Source organism: Echinops telfairi, unplaced genomic scaffold, assembly GCF_000313985.2.
Source record: "Echinops telfairi isolate 266 unplaced genomic scaffold, ASM31398v2 ScPeMD7_7400;HRSCAF=8409, whole genome shotgun sequence".
Lineage (NCBI taxonomy): Eukaryota > Metazoa > Chordata > Mammalia > Afrosoricida > Tenrecidae > Echinops > Echinops telfairi.
This window is the reverse complement of record NW_022111300.1, coordinates 30278354-30296212: the sequence shown is the minus strand read 5'-3', so window position 1 is coordinate 30296212 and position 17859 is coordinate 30278354. Positions and strand designations below refer to the sequence as shown.

The 17859-nt window shown below is 37.5% G+C and overlaps 1 protein-coding gene across 1 annotated transcript in view; it reads left to right on the top strand.

Annotated features, from left to right (window-relative positions):
- RIT2 (Ras like without CAAX 2) overlaps nt 1-17859 on the top strand; it is a 297869-nt gene that overhangs the window by 26161 nt on the left and 253849 nt on the right. The window contains 1 exon segment of the mRNA XM_004718056.1: nt 13443-13515. Coding sequence (XP_004718113.1) covers nt 13443-13515 — 73 coding nt within the window.

The following is a 17859-nucleotide window of genomic DNA, read 5'->3' as shown; positions in this document are numbered from 1 at the left end:
ATATATATATATAAATTTCTGTTTTGTAAATTATTTAAAATATGAAAACATAATATCTGTGAGTTTCTGTCTTTGTTCCCTTTCTCTAATTTTATAATAATCTTCTTTTCAGTTAACACTAGTGGGTTCTTGCTCAATTCGTTTTGCCCCCAAACTATCTTTGAGATGTAAAACTACTGTTTTTACAAACTTTGCCTAGTTAGTTTGGGAAGTATTTGGACATAGTCTATCTCAGCATGTGTCTAATGTTAAAATTGTTCCCTAGTAAATTAACTGGTTATCATGAATTAGAATTTGCTTGCCAAGGGCTGTATAGGAATGTCTGTATTATTTGGAAATAATATCTAAGAACTGTTGTGATTTGTTTAAAAACCCAAGCCAAGAAGTCTCTAAATTGAGGCAAAACAACTGAGATTCTGCCAGAGGGATTTTTTCCCTCTGACTGACCATTCACTTTGATAGTTTAGTTTATATTCTGTCAATCAACCACTGTATTAACGATACAAAGCCATGTACATATATAGACACTGTGCCTGCATATCTTAATAGGGGACATGTTAGCCCACATCAATAATTGCAATAAAAAGTGTGATGTGAAACATGCAGTGATGCCATGGAGAGGAGGAAGCACTTAGCTTGAGACCTGGAGAATCAGTGGGGTGGTCTGAGGGCATTCCAGAGGGAAACCCAGTGTAGGTGCAAACCCCAGAGTCAGCAAACTGGACTAATTGTACTTCCCAGCAAGTATAGGGCACACTGGGGCACTGGAGGTCTCCCAGTAGATTTAAATCTGCTTACTGTGAAATCCTGCTAATGCAGTTCACGATAAGTGAAAAAAAAAATACATATCTTAAAATCAATGTTCTTGAAAATTATGTTTTCATGTTTATAGTACCTCATGAGAAATGTGAAAACTCCCATGTATTCCATGCTAAGGATTGTGGGTCATGTTTCCATAAAATCTCTCCAACTGCAGTTCTGAATGAGCTAAATTTAATCCAAGCAAGGCAGGAGAAGCTGACCTGTGGAGAATGTGCTCTTTGTGACAGGCATTTTGATCAGGTGTAGGAATCAAGAATGGGAAGCTATCATAATTGGGTTTTTTAAAAAGATTTAAGGACCAATTTTTTTTATGTTCCCTGCCCCCAAAGGTAAATTTACAATGAATAACATGAAATAAAAGCTTTTTTCCTAGAGATGTAGTACTTTAGCATAAAAATTCCAGATTAACCAAAATAGTAATTTCAACTGATATTTAGGGGGACACCTAATCATCTTTTAAGGAGTCCTGGTAATGAAGTACATACCAATTAGTCTGATAAATGTAAGGTCAGCAGTTAAAAAACGCCAGCCACTCCATCAGATAAAGACCGGGCTTCCTCCCCTTGTGTAGAGCTACAATCTGGGAAATTCACAGGGTCACTTCTACTCTGTCCTATAGGCTCACTATGAGTCGGCATTGACTTGCTGGTAGTGAGTTGTTTTGCTGTTGTTGTTGTTATTTTGTACTACTTTGGCATTCCATAAACCATCCTTAAAGAAAAAGAAAGAACACTGGAGGTCATTTCTAGATCCTTCTCATGATTGGCTAAAGAGACCAAAGGCAGCAGAGAAAAATAATTTGCTGCCACACAGGGAGATTACAGCGTTTTTTTAAAAGGAAAATTGAGCTGTTTTCCCTTTTAAATTGGGTGAGTGGTATAATGACTATTGATGTACACTTATGTAGGCCCTAATGACCAAAGTATGGGTAGGCCTACTGGAACAATATACATGTGAATGAGTACGTAAATGTTTGTGTATCATTGAAATGATGCAAACAAGGATAATTTCCAGCCTCTAAGTCAACAAATTAGTATTCTTAAATCCATCTATAACTTAGTTTCCCAATATGCCAGCAATATATCCACAGGTGCTGGAATGGAATTATGGATTGGCTATTTTCTCTAAGTGAAGAAATGGAATGCCTTCATATTCTCTGCTCTGTTGGTTCAGTGATTCTCTAGCCCCTTCAAGGTCCCAGGTAGAACCACCAATCCCTTACTCTCCTGCTCCCTCACAAGACCTACTCTCAAGCAGGGGTGATGACTGCATATGTAATATATGGCAATTTCTTAAAATTATATTTTATATAGAGAAAAGCTCTCTGGCTGGTCTGTGCCTCTCAAATTCTGAAATTTCGGTCTTATTGCATACTTACAAACACCCAGAGGAGAGGGAAGGCATTGTTACTTTTCTTAATTTTCCAAATCTAAAAGAGTACTTTAAAATATTTTAATTTATGTTAATTCATAAGTGGTTCTTTGTTAAATGAGGATATGAAAGAAGTAACATTAAAGTCCGTAACAAAATTAGAAACAAAAAATTAAGGTTGAAAAGATGTAAAATAAATAAATACTTTTTTTAAAGATGTGAAATTAAAATTTCAAGCTCTGCTTGAATGTCCAAATGACTTTTGGGGCCAAGTATTTTTTATCATTTAATTAACAAAAATAAAATATCTATAGACTAGGTCTGCTTTTGTGATTTATACTTCATATTATTAAAAATATTTTCCACGTGGGAAAGGAAGTATATGTTTTCCTACAGTTCTCAACTGTAGGTGAAACTTCAAGAGAAAATATTTTACCTGAACATGTTGCTGATATTGTTAGTTTTTGATGACTCAGTTCTGATTCATGACGATCCTATGTGTACCAGATTGGAAGCATGGTCTATAAGTTTTTTAAGGCTGTCGATATTTCAAAATATTTTTAATAGTAGCTCTCATCATAGACGTGATTGCATAGTTACATAACTGCCACTGAGTTGATTCAAACTCATAGTGACCCTACAGAGCAGTGGTTCTCACCCTTCCGAATGCCACGACCCTTTCATACAGTTCCTCATATTGTGGTGACCTTCCAACCCTAAAACTTATTTTCATTGCTATTTCATCACTGTCATTTTGCTACTGTTATGAATTGGGCGACACCTGTGAAAGGGTTGTTTGAGTCCCAAAGGGGTTGTGACCCACAAGTTAAGAACCATTACCATATTCTATATATTGTCCTCGTAGGGACAGCCAATGGGGTCCACCAGTACCGTCGACCACGCCTCCCTGCCTCAGGCCCCAAAAGGCTGGAACCTGGAGACCACAGCCCTGTTTTTCCAGCTGCTCCTCGGTCGTCTGCTCGGTCTGCTGCGGTCTCAGGTTGCCACGTGTGTAGGGGTTCAACCCTGTGTTCAGTTAACTGTAAAACCTTACGCTTCTATCTTTCATAAAAACTCACTTGGATAACAAACCAGGGTTGTGTGTGAATTTCTTTCTTGTGCGAACCAAGAATCGCGGTATTTCCCACCCGAGAATTCGAACACGTGCAGAATGTAACTGGGCTTCAAGGCATTTTCAAGGAAGATTCCTTCCGGAAGCAAATCGCCTTCGCTCTTCCGAGGCATCTGTGGATTGGCTGGAAATACCAGTATGTCAGTTAGCAGCCAAATGCTCAGCCATTTGCGCCACCTGAAACTCACTCCAAACTCACGGCCAGAAGTGACTTAGGACTTATAGTGACCCAGGAGTCAATTTCAACTGATAGTGACCCCACGGGACAAGGAAGAACGGCCGCTGGGGGTTTCCCAGAGGATAACTGCTTATTTAGCAGAAAGCTTCGTTTGTCTCCAGTGGAGCAGCTGCAGGTGCAGGTTTCTGTCCTTAGGGTGAGCATCGCCTACCCCGCCAACAGGGCTTCTGCCATGGCAGAACTGCATCATGGGCCTTTAACATGTTTCAGTCCTAACTGTTGACATCATCTCCTCATCCCTATCTACCAATATGGTTAATGAACTCACTGATCATCAAAATGCTGGTGGTTCAAGTGCATCCCGTGATGCCTTGGAAAAAAGGTCTGGCAATCTACTACAGGAAGTACAGCCGTGGAAAATTCTAAGGAGCACAGTTCTACGCTGACCCTCTGATTTAGAATGGAATCAATGGCAACTAGTTTAGGCAGGGCTCATTTATACAACTGCCATCAGCAGTGGAGAATTGGGCTCAGTTTCCAACCTTAACCAAGTCTCCGTTATACCCTAGTTGTATCACTGGAACAATCATGCCATCACTACTCCCATGGTGCAAGGCAGTAGGCTTGCCAGGCTCTGTCCTTCCTCGAAAAATCCAGACATATGACTCAGACATGCTTGGAATCAACAATCTTAGTAGCTACATCTGAAAGGTAAAGTTTAGGTAGGTGAAAAGATTCCTGGAAAATCGAGTTATCACTACCAGCTTAACCATGGAATGTAGGGCTCAAGGGATGCCATTGGCTGCAGAGTAGAGTTGGCTGTTATTATTTTTGTTCAATTAGTCTGGGAAACAGCATGTAACCTGCAAAGTGAGTCTCTTTCCTCATGTGATTCATGTTGAACAGAAACCAATGCAGCCAGACAAGGACTGTCTCTAGTATTGACCAAACCTCACTCCATCTCCCCACAACTGGTTTTGTGACTTTTGCAAAATTTAATATCTCCCTAATTAAAAAATATGTATGCAAACTATGCACACAGAAATATATCTCAATATGTTGAGAGAATAAATAAACTAATACATCTGAGAGAATCCAGCAGAGGATTAAGTACAGTATGAGATAAGGGAAAATGAATTTACTGAGCACTTATGATACATCGATCAAAATGGTACAAAACTCATATAAAAGAAGAAGTATTGTTACTCATGTTCCACTTCAGACATGCATAGGTTTATTCCAAACAAACATACGTAGTGAAACATGTCTCTGGTGATCACTGGCTGGTTGCCCATCAGTTCACTTGCCCTGGTCCTTTTAGGAGGCCTTCAGAGACAGGTCCAAGCAGAACAGTGGGTTCGGTGGTGATTGGCTGTGTCAGTTAATTCAAGTGAGGAGTTCAGCTCAGAGGACTACTGCAACTGCTTCGGGGATCCCAAATGAATAAGCTTGACAGATTTTCTCAAAACGACAGAATAAACATAGGGCTAGGGAGAAAACATTTTAAGGAACTTGAAAATGGTGAGAAAAAAATCCAGGAAAGTTGGTTCGAATATTTTTTTTTTTTGTCCCCATCACAACATTCTGCTTTGTGTTCTGTCTTACAAGAACTTTACTGGGAAGCTTTATCCACACTGCATCCTTCGTCTTTCTCCTTTAGACTGTTTTCTGCTTCCCCAAACTCAAAGAATATTGAAAAGGCACACAAGTTGAGTTTGTTAAGGATATTAAAATTGCTGTTGTGAAGTGGTGTAAATCTAAGCTATTAGGATGCTTTGGGGAAGGAGTAGGGTTATAGAAACTGTCTTCAGAAGTATATAGACCAATATGGAGGACATGTTGGCAAACAATAGTTTCACACTTGAATATTTTAATAGTGTTCCATAGCTCTATTTTTTTTTTACCTACCCCTCCATAAATATCTAGGTCATGGAGACTATTTTTAAAAATTTCAGACAAATGGTTAGAGAATAATGAGGAAGGTGTTTTCCTAGGTCTATGGATAGTTATCACTGTCTGCAAGAGGGGATGCATCAATCTCTGATTTACCAAGGCAAGAAGGCTTCAAAGGGAAATAAACTTAGGTACCTGAAGAATAAGTTTGGGTTTTCAGAACAATTTGGAGTGCCATTACTTTGTATTCTAAATGCATAACCAAACTTCTCTAGTGAAAAAGATAAAAAAGAACTTTGAGGCAATATCTATATTTACATTTTGAGCCAATAGATGTATCCAGTGTAACATAATCTACCCCCTATGTCTACACCTGTCCTGCAAAACAAAATAGGCATGAATGCTATGAGACTATTGTGGACATAACTCATGATTATTCCAATTTGAAGTGTGTTGTAAGCATAAAATATCTAGTGGCTTTTGGAAATTTTCATGCACAAAAAAATGAATGCTAGGTACTCCATCAGTAGTTTGCTATATTTTTACCCATCCCATGGATATTTCATATCAATTTGGGATAAGTAAAATAGACTGAAATTAAGTAGGCCCATATTTTAAAAGTAATTACTAGAAAATGTGAAGCCCGTGAGCAGTGCTTTCCAAAGTTGGTGAGACCTCCCCATGGAGGGTGGTGCTGCTTTAAAAGCAGATACCTACAGTTTATTTTGGACTATGAACTACAGTTTTTAGTTATCAGGGACACCCTGACTAATTTTTTCCCCCCTGAAAATGTTGGCAGTAGGCCAAATCAGTTTGAGAACCTTTGCCCTACATAGTGCAAACAGTTAACCAATCTAACTGCTAACTGAAAGGATGAAGTTTCAAGTCTACTTAGAGGAACCTCCAAAGACATGGCGCTATATTTCTGAAAATAAACAAACCGGCCAATGAAAAGCCTTGGAAGCACGGTTCTATCCCCACACCCTGGAAGCCATCGTGAGGGGAAGTCAACATGACCGGAACTGAGAAAAGATTAAACAATGTAAAATCACATACAGGGCTCACATCTGTGGCTAGCATTCCCTCTCTGTGGGAGACTTCTGCCCTAGGACCTTGGGTTAAAGAATGAACCCAAGCCCACTGCCCTGGAGTCAATTCCATCGGACTCGTACTGACCCTACAGGACAGTGTAAGCCTGCCTTTTTGGGTTTTTAGAAGTTTGAATCTTCACCAGGGCAGACAGCTTCATCTTTCTCGGCAGGGCACTTGGTGGGCACAGAATCCTGACCTTGCTGTTAAATTGAGGCATACTTCACTGTGTCTCCAGGACTCCTCAGCTTGCAGCTGTTACTTGATAGTTTATTATGGTCTTAGAATCTCAGACCTATTGGATCACGGTCTTTATTTTAACTAGGTTCCAGGTGGCTTATATGTACCGAGACATTCATGAAACACTCTTCTTGCACACTGTCTTAAACATCCATTGCGGTTCAGCTGATTCCCACGTCATAGAATAGAGTAGAATTACTCCATAGGGTTTCTGAGACTGTAGATAAGTATGGAACCTGATTGCCCCAACTTTCTCCAGCATTATCTAATATACTTTCCCTTTTTCTATATCTGTAAAGGAAAGTTTATTTCTGCTGTCTCTTTACCTCAAGAACCTGACAAAATTAAGGATAGTTTGATATCAGAAAAGGCAACCCTACATTTCTGAATACCATGTTCCTCTCTATTGAGTTTTTCTGTTGTGTCCAGAAATGTCAAACTCATCAGTTTTGAAGAGGTGAAATCCACTTTTCCCATTCACCCATTGTTCTTCAGCAGGCTGATGCCCCCATCGGGAGTCCCTTCTAGTTCTCAGGTGCCTATATGCATTCTGAAGTGATTTGTTCAAATGACATGTCCCCAGTGTCTGCACCCCAAGCTGTCAATGTTTTCGCTTCTCTTCCATTTCCCTTTATCAATCTGGTGATCATCCCCTGGGGCCCTGCTTCCTGCTTTCTCTCATGACAGCTAATTTTGTGTAGAAATAATCTCAGGGTAAGGTGTTTGTGCTAGATAATAGTCTAATATTTTACCTCTCCTGTTGTTTTATTGCATTTTAATAGGAGATTCCTGCAAATAAAATGACTTGTCTAAACCAAAGGGAATGAAACAGAAGAGGTGGAATTGTGGGCACTGTGCCAGGGCTTTGAGAAAGTTGTGGGCTTTTTTCTTGTTTTTTTTTTAAGACAGAAAGGCTCTTTGGCATCATTCCACAATCTTCTTCCCCTTAGCCCAAAGTTGTCAATATCGTTGACAACAACAAGTTGTCATTCTATGAGATAGAAAGGAAACAGATTACAGGAAGAGAGGGAGGAATCAAAGTTGGGGGCTAAGGCTATGTTAAGACTGTGTTGCCAACAAATGCTGTGTTGTATAATTTTAACAATTAGACAACTAACCTGGGTATTGTCTTCGTTTCTTACTGGGAGATCACTTGCAACATTCCCTTTTTAAGTAATTAAAATATTTTTTAAAATCAGGAAAAGGATACAAATTTACACATTTGATGAGCAACTATTCGTCTCTCCCTATACAAAGCCAAGAGTGAGGAAAATAAAACATAAAAACAATTATGATAAAGCGGTTGCTTGGTTACCAATCTTGTTTACTGTGAAGAGTCATCATTGAAGGCCTTGCGTAGTCTGTGTGTGTGTGTGTGTGTGTGTGTGTGTGTGTGTGTGTGTGTGTGTGAAACAACATTCAAAACCTTAAGAAAGATCCGGCTTACTGGACAGATCATTGTTGTTGTTCTTATTGTTGTTGTTGTTGTTGTTAGTTCCTAATGAGTCATTTCTGACATGTTTCTATCTGTGCGTAGTTCACAGAACCATGCAAGGTCCTGAGCCACACTCACAATTGTTCCTGTGCTCAAGCATTATTATAGCCACCGTGTTGACCTATCTTGTGTAAGTTAGAACTGCCTCTGTGATTTCTAAGACTAACTCTTCCCAGGAATAGAAAGCTTAATCTTTCTCTCAATAAGTGGCTGGAGGATTCAAACTACTGACATTGAGGTTAGCAGCTTAATACTTAACCTACTACTCCGCAAAGACTCCTCTGTCAGCCAACTAATAGACCTATCAAGTGAATAAAAGCACCAGGGCAGCATACATTCCTTAAAATAACCAACTATAGAGGAACAGCAAGCCACATTGGCCTGGTTGACAGGTCAGGAGTCAGGAGCGCCTAGGGAAGGACCGAAAGGAGATGAGAAACACAGAGAGGCTGAGACAGGATGATTCATAGAGAACATATGTGCAGTTGCTGGCATGCACTATGATCTCCATCTAACAAAGTCACATGGCTGGGGAACGGTCAGGCAGATGATTAATGATAAATTTCAGGATTAAATGCAGGCCTTCTGTGATTTCTTCTTGTAACGTTCTGCTGAAGATGGGGAGGGGGGAGGACATAACTTAAGGGAAGCAAGAGTCATATTAATCCTCAACATTTTGCAATCAATTTTAAAGTGTTAGATGAATGAAGCGTGTGGCCCCACTCTGCTTCTTTGTGTAAACTATGTATAGCCAACAGCATCACCAGGTCTGCTGCTTCAGGCTTTGTGTTATGTGTGCTTTTATCTTGAGAAGATAGAGGACCTCACTTCAGGGCTGAGTCTACAGGCATTTAATTAGAATTCAGGGAGATGCTAATGTGCATTCAAGAAAGCATTTCAGTGCCTGTTTGCATGGCAGCTCTCAAAAGGGTTGGATGGAAAAAGAAGTGATGGGTGTTTATTGTAAGGGAATAAAAGGGGTTAGTTTCTTTGAAGGCCAGGAATGTGACCTAGATTCCCAATACTGTGATGTGTGCTCTGACAGACACCTTTTCAAAGGGAAAAAGAAGCCTTGGATAGAGAGCCTGTGTGTAGAGTCCAGTCAATTCACATCAACTCTCTTTGAAATGGTTTCCTGATCCCCTGAGAAGCCTTTATTTGATATATGCTCCATGTTGGCAGCTTATCTGGGCCTCAGATAATCACACAGAGCAGCTCTCTTCTAGATTTATCAGTGCACTCCTGGCCTCAGCAGGCTCGTCATTGGCTCTCTGAGTTTAAACAAACAGAAGTGAAATCTGCTAGACTCCTGGGTGATCCCAGAGCCATTGAGCCTTTCTCAGAGTAGCTGCTCTTATTTCCTTAAGAAAATGGAAAAAATAATCAAATGTCTTTTCAAAGAAACTGAAAATCATTCTACAAGATTCTTCTTTTGTGAGCCAATTGGCAAAAGTTCAAAGATAAATGGTATGGGAAATAGATTGTATGGCTGATTGTATGCTGAATGGATTTAGAATGTCTGGGGTTAGCAAATCCACTCTGGGTTTACCAGTCTGCAATTGATATTTCCCACAAAGGCAGTTTCTGAAGTCCTTCCATGTAGGATATAAACCCTGTACTTTTTTGAACTTTCAAATCCTCTTGCTTATCTGGGTTTTTGTCATTTTCCTATACTTGAGGGTATAAGCTTCCTGAAGGTTTGGATCATGATTTTATGTGTGTGTGTTTGTGTGTGTTTCTTTTCCTAGCATCTAATAAAGATATGAATAAGTGCACGTTAGCTGTTGTTCCTTCCCATTTTCAGTCACAGCACTCAGAAGGGTAAGTGAATGTCATGAACCAAGCTGTGCTCCATCCCTATCAAGAAGTTGGTTTCATCCACAACTTAACTTTTAAGAGGCAGCCCTTTTGCCCGTCTTTCCATTGGAAGTACTCATCTTTGGCCCTATACCAGACAATATTTCACTACCATTCATCGGATTTTCATTAGTCATTTTAAATTTAGAAATGAAATGCTGTGTCCTTTTTCCCATTCTGTCTTAGTCTAAAAATTCTGTTGGAACTTGCCCATCTTGAATATCCCTGCTTACTGTTTGCAATGCTGGTCATAATTGATAACATCATAGAAAAACACCAGCCACTGAGCCATAAGCTGATTGACGTGTGGTGGGAAAGAAAATAGAAGCAGTTAACGAATTGTAGCATGAAAAATGTGTATGGCATCTTAGACTCTTTCTGAGAGAAATAACAACCAATCCCAACTGTAAATTAATATGCCTCCTTAATTGAAGACTGTGGGACTGTCTTATTCTTCAAGGACTTGGAAACACTTGATGTTATTGGGTGAGAATGCAAAACATGTAACTGACATTATTTTCCATGTGACAAACTGAGTTGGTGAGCATTGCCTAAAGCCAAGTGAAAACTAAATGGAAAAAAAAAAACCTGCATGAGTCTGCTGTGACCTTGTCATACATTTCTAAGAAACTACACCAGTTCTCACGGTTAGGAATCTGACTTGTGTTACTGGGTATCACTAGTTAAAAATATAAACTTGTAGGGTCTTACTCATCCCAAGACATCTGTAACATTCTGTGCCAGCTTTATTGCTCCTGGCTCATAGACTTGGGGAAGACATAGTCTCTGAATGAAGGTATTTTCCAACATTTCAAAAATGTTAATTGGTGATATTGTCCTTGCATCTATTTGGACTCCTCACGGTGCCATCTATGTAGAGCCAAAGTGAACTAGGCAGGGTTTTCAAGGTTGTGAATTTTAAGTAGCAGATTCCTAGGCCTTACTTCTAAAAGACTGTACGTCTTTTAGGAGAGCAGGGAGCCTTATATTTCTACTGCACAGAAGTGAATGGTTTTGAACTGCTAACCTGTGAGTAGCTACCCAACACATAACTCATTATACCACCAATGCTCTTCTTACTTCCTCCAAGGATGCCTGTTTACTTCTCCTCAAAATCTACTTCTTAATATTCTTTTTTCTTACACATGTGTTTCTTTCCTCTCTCCTCTTTACTATTAACTGCTCTGTAGTAGTCTACATTCAACTATGTCAAGACGTAGCATATGATCTAGAACCAAGGATATGGAAGAAAAAAGTTCAAACTGTACTGACATTATTAGGCAAAAACAATATTCCAGGAATTGATGGAATACCAAATGAGCTGCTTCAAGAAACTGATGACGAACTTGGAGTAGTCACTTGTCTATACCAGAAAACTTGGAAGACAGTTATTTGTCCAACTGACTGGAAGGGATATGTATTTGTACCCATCCCCCAAAAAGGTGACTTAACAGAATGCTCAAATTATAGAACAATATGAATAACATCACTTTCAAGTAAAATGTTGCTGAAGATCATCCAACAATGGTTGCAGCAGTGGATTGACTGGATTCAGAAGACGACATGGGATAAGAGATATCATCACTCATGTCAGATGGATCTTAACTGAGAGGAGAGAATAGCAGAAAAACATTTACTTGTGTTTTAGTAACTTTGCCAAGGCATTCGACTTTGTGGGTTATAACAAAATTTGGATAGCTTTGAGAAGAATGGGAATCCAATACATTACATTGTGTTCATGAAGAGTGTGTACATGAATCAAGAGTTAACTGTGCTAACAGAATAAGGTAATACTGCATATTTTAAAATCAGGACAGGTGTTATTCAAGGTTGCATCCTTTCACCATGCTTATTAAATCTGTGTACTGAGAATCTCATTAGAGAAGCTGTATTATATGAAGGAGAGTACAGTATCAGGTGTAGAGGAAGTTTATTAACAAGATTTGATATGTCGATGACACAACTTTACTTGCCGAAAGTGAGGAGGACTTGCTCATCTTGTTGACCAAGATCAAAGACTGTAGCCTTCAATATGGATTACAATTCAATGTAAAGAAAACAAATACATTCACAAGTAGACCAATAGGTAACATCATGATAAAGGGAGCAAAGATTGAAGTTGCCCAATGTCTTATCTTGCTTGGATCCACAATCAATGCTCATGGAAGCAGCAGTCAAGAGATCAAAGGATGCATTGAATTGGATAAATCTGTCACACAAGATTTCTTTAAAGTCTTCACATTCAAGAATGTTACATTGAGGACTAAGGTACACCTGCCCCAAGCCATGTTATTTTTAATCTCTTCGTATGCATGATAAAGTTGCACATTGGACAAGAAAGACTAAAGAAGATTTCAATGCATTTGAATTATGGTGCTGGAAGGTACTATTGAGAGTACTATGGCCTGCTAAAACGAAAACCAAGTATGTCTTAGAAGATGGACAGATAGAGAATATCACTGACAGGCAAGGATGGCAAGAATTTTGTCTCATGTAGTTTGGGCATCTTGTCAGGAGAGACCAGTCCCTAGAGAAGGACATCATGCTTGGTAAAGTAGAGGAGCATTCAAAAGGAAGATTTTTGACAAGTTGAATTGAAGCAGTGGTTACATGGATGGTCTCAAAAGTAAGAACAACTGTATCTTAGAGGGCTGGACAATGTTTCTTTCTGTCATACAAAAAGTTGGAACCTACACGCCATCCCTAACAGCAACAAAAGGCTTCATGCGCCTCTCACTAGTTGATCTTCATGTGGCTTCTTCCCCTCTTTAGGGCTCATTTTCATTTATGGATCTGCAACATATTAACATTGTTCCTGGCAGCGAATGCCCCAGATTCCAACTGGCACAGTCCTTCCAAGTTCATCTCTACTCAATAAAATCGTGACAAGCTTTCATTCATTCCTGTCATACTAGTAGACATTTTATACGTGTGTAATATTTCCCAGTTTAATTTTGACATAAAACATTAAAATTGATTTAATTTAATATATACATTTAGATTAATAAAGATTGAAGACACAATTTTGAAATGTATAATATAGAATGACTGGATACATCTCTTCCATGGGAAGAGCTAAGGAAGATAATTTTTAGACACTTTATATCAAGAAATCCTCCTGTTAAAAACTCTGGTTGTGAAGTCTACCTGTGCTACCCTCAGCACCAACTTTTTTTTTCTATATCATTTTTCTAAATATTAGCAATTCTCAGAATTACATTCTTCTCATTCTAGGTAGTCTATGTAGGTAGAATATATGCTTATCTTACTTGATAGCTAGAAATTATTTTTGTAGTAAAATTTAAATTTCTTTCATGTATTTAAATTGAATATATATAAATGGCAACTTTGTCTGTGTCTTTCAGAAGGTGTTTATAAGACCCAAGTGAGGATTGACCATGAGTCAGCTTATCTTGACATCTTGGACACTGCTGGTCAGTTAGGGGATATTCTTAGCCCTTTCCACTACAGAATGCACTTTATGCTTTAACTACAAATACAATTACTACAATTTAGAAATTGAGCTTCACTATTCAACCAGGAGAACAAGTTTCAATAGCATTCAGGAATTATATAAGGAAAGAAATACACCAATATTAGCTGAATATGTGATTCATTAGCAACCGAACCATTTCAATGTATCTTTAATGTTCTCAATATTAAAAGTATAAGTATGCATTTAATTTTGCCATTAAGATGAGGAAATGAATAACATAATTTATTATTTTCTTCCTCATATGTGCACAAAATTTTGTCCTATACACTAATGTACTCATCATTATCATTACAGAATTCTAGTTGAATATATATAAGAGGTGGTACCTAAAATCCACTCTTGAGAGACAATCCAAAGGAAGTGGATATATTTTTTTACTTCTGTAAAATAGAAGTACAAGTTTATATATAGATAATAAAATTAATGATAAAATAATGAGGAAAACGATAAAATTATCTACAAAGGGGCAGGACAAAGTTTCCATCATTTTAGGATAGTATACTCAACTAAATGATCAATAAAGACTGACACAGTAAATCTATTTTTAGTCAGAATCTAAAATTGGTAACTACTAACACAGGCATATTACAAGTATTATTAACAGTTGTGCTTTCAGAAAGAGTGAGTGAATCCAGAGATAAGCAGAGAAAATGTGGGGCAACAGTGAAAATCTAAATTAGTGAACAATTTACTGGTTTAGTGTAAATATGAATAGAACTCTACTGGAAAAATTATGATAGTCATGGATGATAAGGATGATGATAGGAAGAGTAGCAGGAGAAGATAATGGCATATAATATATGTGAACTCATAATATATAAATGCATTGATATTTTATCAATGTGAATATTTAGTTAAATATCTATTAGTAGTAAATTTAACTATTGGTAGTAAAATTAAATTAATAGTATATTGATATTTTCTAGAAACACAATGGGTATAATATTAATAAATTAATAATTTATGTCAATATTATTATGTAAATGATTAAATCAAAGTTGGAATTAAAATGCTAACCATGATTTATCAGCAAATTTGAGCAAATTGATCAAAGTTGAACACATCACAGCCATTATATAGGAGGACTGCAGATATTTCATTTAATTTTATAGTTTTAAAATAACCATATTAAATATGTAAATTAATTTATTAATTGCTGTGCATGAACTGTGTGATTTCAATCTAGTATAAGAAAATAGATAGATAAATTCAAAACTGTTATTCCAATAAAATATAGAAAGGAAAAAATAGCCAAGTAATTATATTTAAAGAAAAAAAATTCTATACATTAGAAATCACATTGAATGGAAATATATCTATATCTTCTAAAAATCAAAAAGTGTGTCAGTGTCACGTTCATTAAAATAATAAATGCAACCTGTGTTAATTTTAATAAAAGGTGTAGCTATGATGGAAAGCCTCAGCAAAGTCTTGGTGACAAAATTAAGCTGGACATGGAGTGATAGAATTTAGAAAGACTAATGACTTTTTCATTCAAAATGTCTTTTTTCAAGATCTAAATACACATGGACTATTCAAGATGGAACACATATAAATCAAATTTACTATATCTATGTGCTGAGATGATGGAGAAGCTCAATATCACCAGGCCAGGAGCACCTTGTAAAACAGATCATCAATAGCTCATGCGTAAGTTCAGGTTGAAGCTGAAGAAAATTAAAACAAGTCTACAAGAGCCAAAATATGACCTGGGAACTATCCCACCTGAATTTCTGGAACATCTCAAGAACATATTTAATTCATTTAAATATTATTGCTTTTAGACCTAAGGACTGTGTGTGTGTGTGTGTGGGGGGGGTGACATAAAGAACATCATACATGAAGAAAGCAAAAGGTTATTAGAAAGGATGAGAGAGAGAGAGATCATCCTAGAGAGGAGAAGGGATTCTGAAGCCTGCATATAATCGTCATAATCAGAATAGAGAAGGCAAATGGAAGAAATGATAAAGTCAATGAATTGAGCAGAAATTTTCAAAGGGCAGATTAAGAAGACAAATTAAAATATGATAACTATGCATTAAAACTCAATGTAAAGAAGATCCAAAGCCTCACCACAGGACCAATAAGTGATACCATTATAAATAGAGAAAAAATTAATGTCAAGAATTTTGTCAGACTTGGATCCTCAATCAATGCTTATGGAACCAGCAGTCAAGGCATCAAATGATGCATTGAATTGTGTATATCTACTGCACAAGAACTCTTTTAAGTGTTGAAAAACAAGGACGTTACTGTGAAGTCTAAGATGTGCCCAACCCATAGTGCTTTCAATGGCTTCATATACATGTGAAAGTTGAACATTGAATAAGGAAGACCAAAGAGGAATCAAAGCATTTGAATTATGTTAGTGGTAACAAATATTGAAAGTGCTATCAACTGTCAAAAGAACAAACATCTGTCTTGGCAGGAGTACAACTAGGATGCACCTTAGATATAAGAATAAATAGACTTTGCCTCCCATATTTGGGACATGTTGTCAGGCGAGACCAGTCTCTGGAGAAGGACATCATGCTTGATTAAAATAGAGGGGCAGTGACAAAGAGAAAGACTCGGGATAAGATGGATTGGCACAATGGCTGTCACCATGGGCTCAAACAGAAGAACAATTGTGAGGATGGTGGAGGACTGTGCGGGGTTTCCCTCCATGGGACAAAGAGTTGCTGTGAGTTGGAACGGACTCCATGGTCCCAACAACCACAACATGATGAACGACTGCAGTAAGGGGTGAACATATGATCTAAACACTTAATTTCCCATAAGTACAAGTGAATAAGATTACCAGGAGAAATATGTAAAACCAGAATTCCGTATCGTGGAAAATGTTAATACATCCTCTCCATAAATGTCATGTCAAAAAGTAATACGAAGGTAAAGATTTGAAAATACATTTAACAATAAAGGAACGCTGCAGTCAATTTTTATTTTTATTGATTTTGAATCTAAGATATTTAAGCGATTGATTATTTGATCTATGCAAAATTTTTCTTGTGACTTAGAATGTGATACATTTTTATAAAATGAATAATTTAGTGATTAGCTCTTTAGAGAAGATAGAGCAATTGAAAAAGGACAGAGAGAAAAGTTGACTTCAAGTATGTATGGATTAATTTATATTTATAAGTCTAAATGAAACCAAAACTCACACTTACTGCCATTGAGTGGATTCTAACTCATATTGTCCCTTTAGGACAGGGTAAACAACTGCCTCTGTGGATTTTGGAAACTAACTCTATATTTACAGGAATAGAAACCTCATCTTCCCTGTGGGGAGACGCTGGTGGTTTTTAATTGCTGACCTAGAGCACACATATACAGATCTTCATTACACTTATTTTTCTTTGTCCTTAAGCTATTTCAGTTTTTAAGTGCACACATTATTTGTTACTGTATTTGATATATCCCAGGTGACTAAGTAGTTTATATGCTGGACCACCAACCTTCGGACAGCAGTTAGAACCCACCAGTCACTCTGCAGGAGAAAGATGAGTCTGTTTGCTCTCACAAAGAGTTACCAAAGACCAAATTTCACTGTAATCAAATGAGATCATCTTGCTTGCTGAAACTGTAGAGCACCTGAAACACTAACTGATGAACCTACTACAAACTTTAGTATGGATTACGTCTCAGCCTAAAGAAAACAAATGTCCTCAACTGCAACAATGAGCTATTATCATGATAAATGGAGGAAAGAAAACTGAAATCAAGAATTTTATTTTCCATGGATCCCTGGAAACAGAAGTCAAGAAATTAAAAAACAGATTTCATTTGGGCTAATCTACTGCAATAGACTTGATTAAAGTCTTAAGAAGTACAGATGTCGTTTAAAGGACTAATGTGCCCAAGACAAGCCATAGTCTTTTCAGTCTTCTCATATTCATATGAAAGCTAGAACATAAATAATGAAGGTTTTTGATCTCTCGCCATAACTTTTGCTTTGGCATAGTGAGCAAATAATCAGAAAAGCTGGATTATATGAAGAAGAATGTGGCACCAGGATCAGAGGAAAGCTTATTAACAACCTGTGATATGCAAAGGAAACAACCTTGCTAGCTGAAAATTAGGAGGACTTCAAGCACTTGCTGATGAAGATCAAGGATTGCAACGTTCAGTATGGATTTCACCTTAATGGAAAGAAGACAAAAGTCTTCACAACTGGATCAATAGTAACTTCATAATGAATGGAGAAAAAGGGTGGACGTTGTCAAAGATTTTGTCTTGCTTCAAAACACAATCAATGCTCATGGGAGCGGCAGTCCAAAGATCAA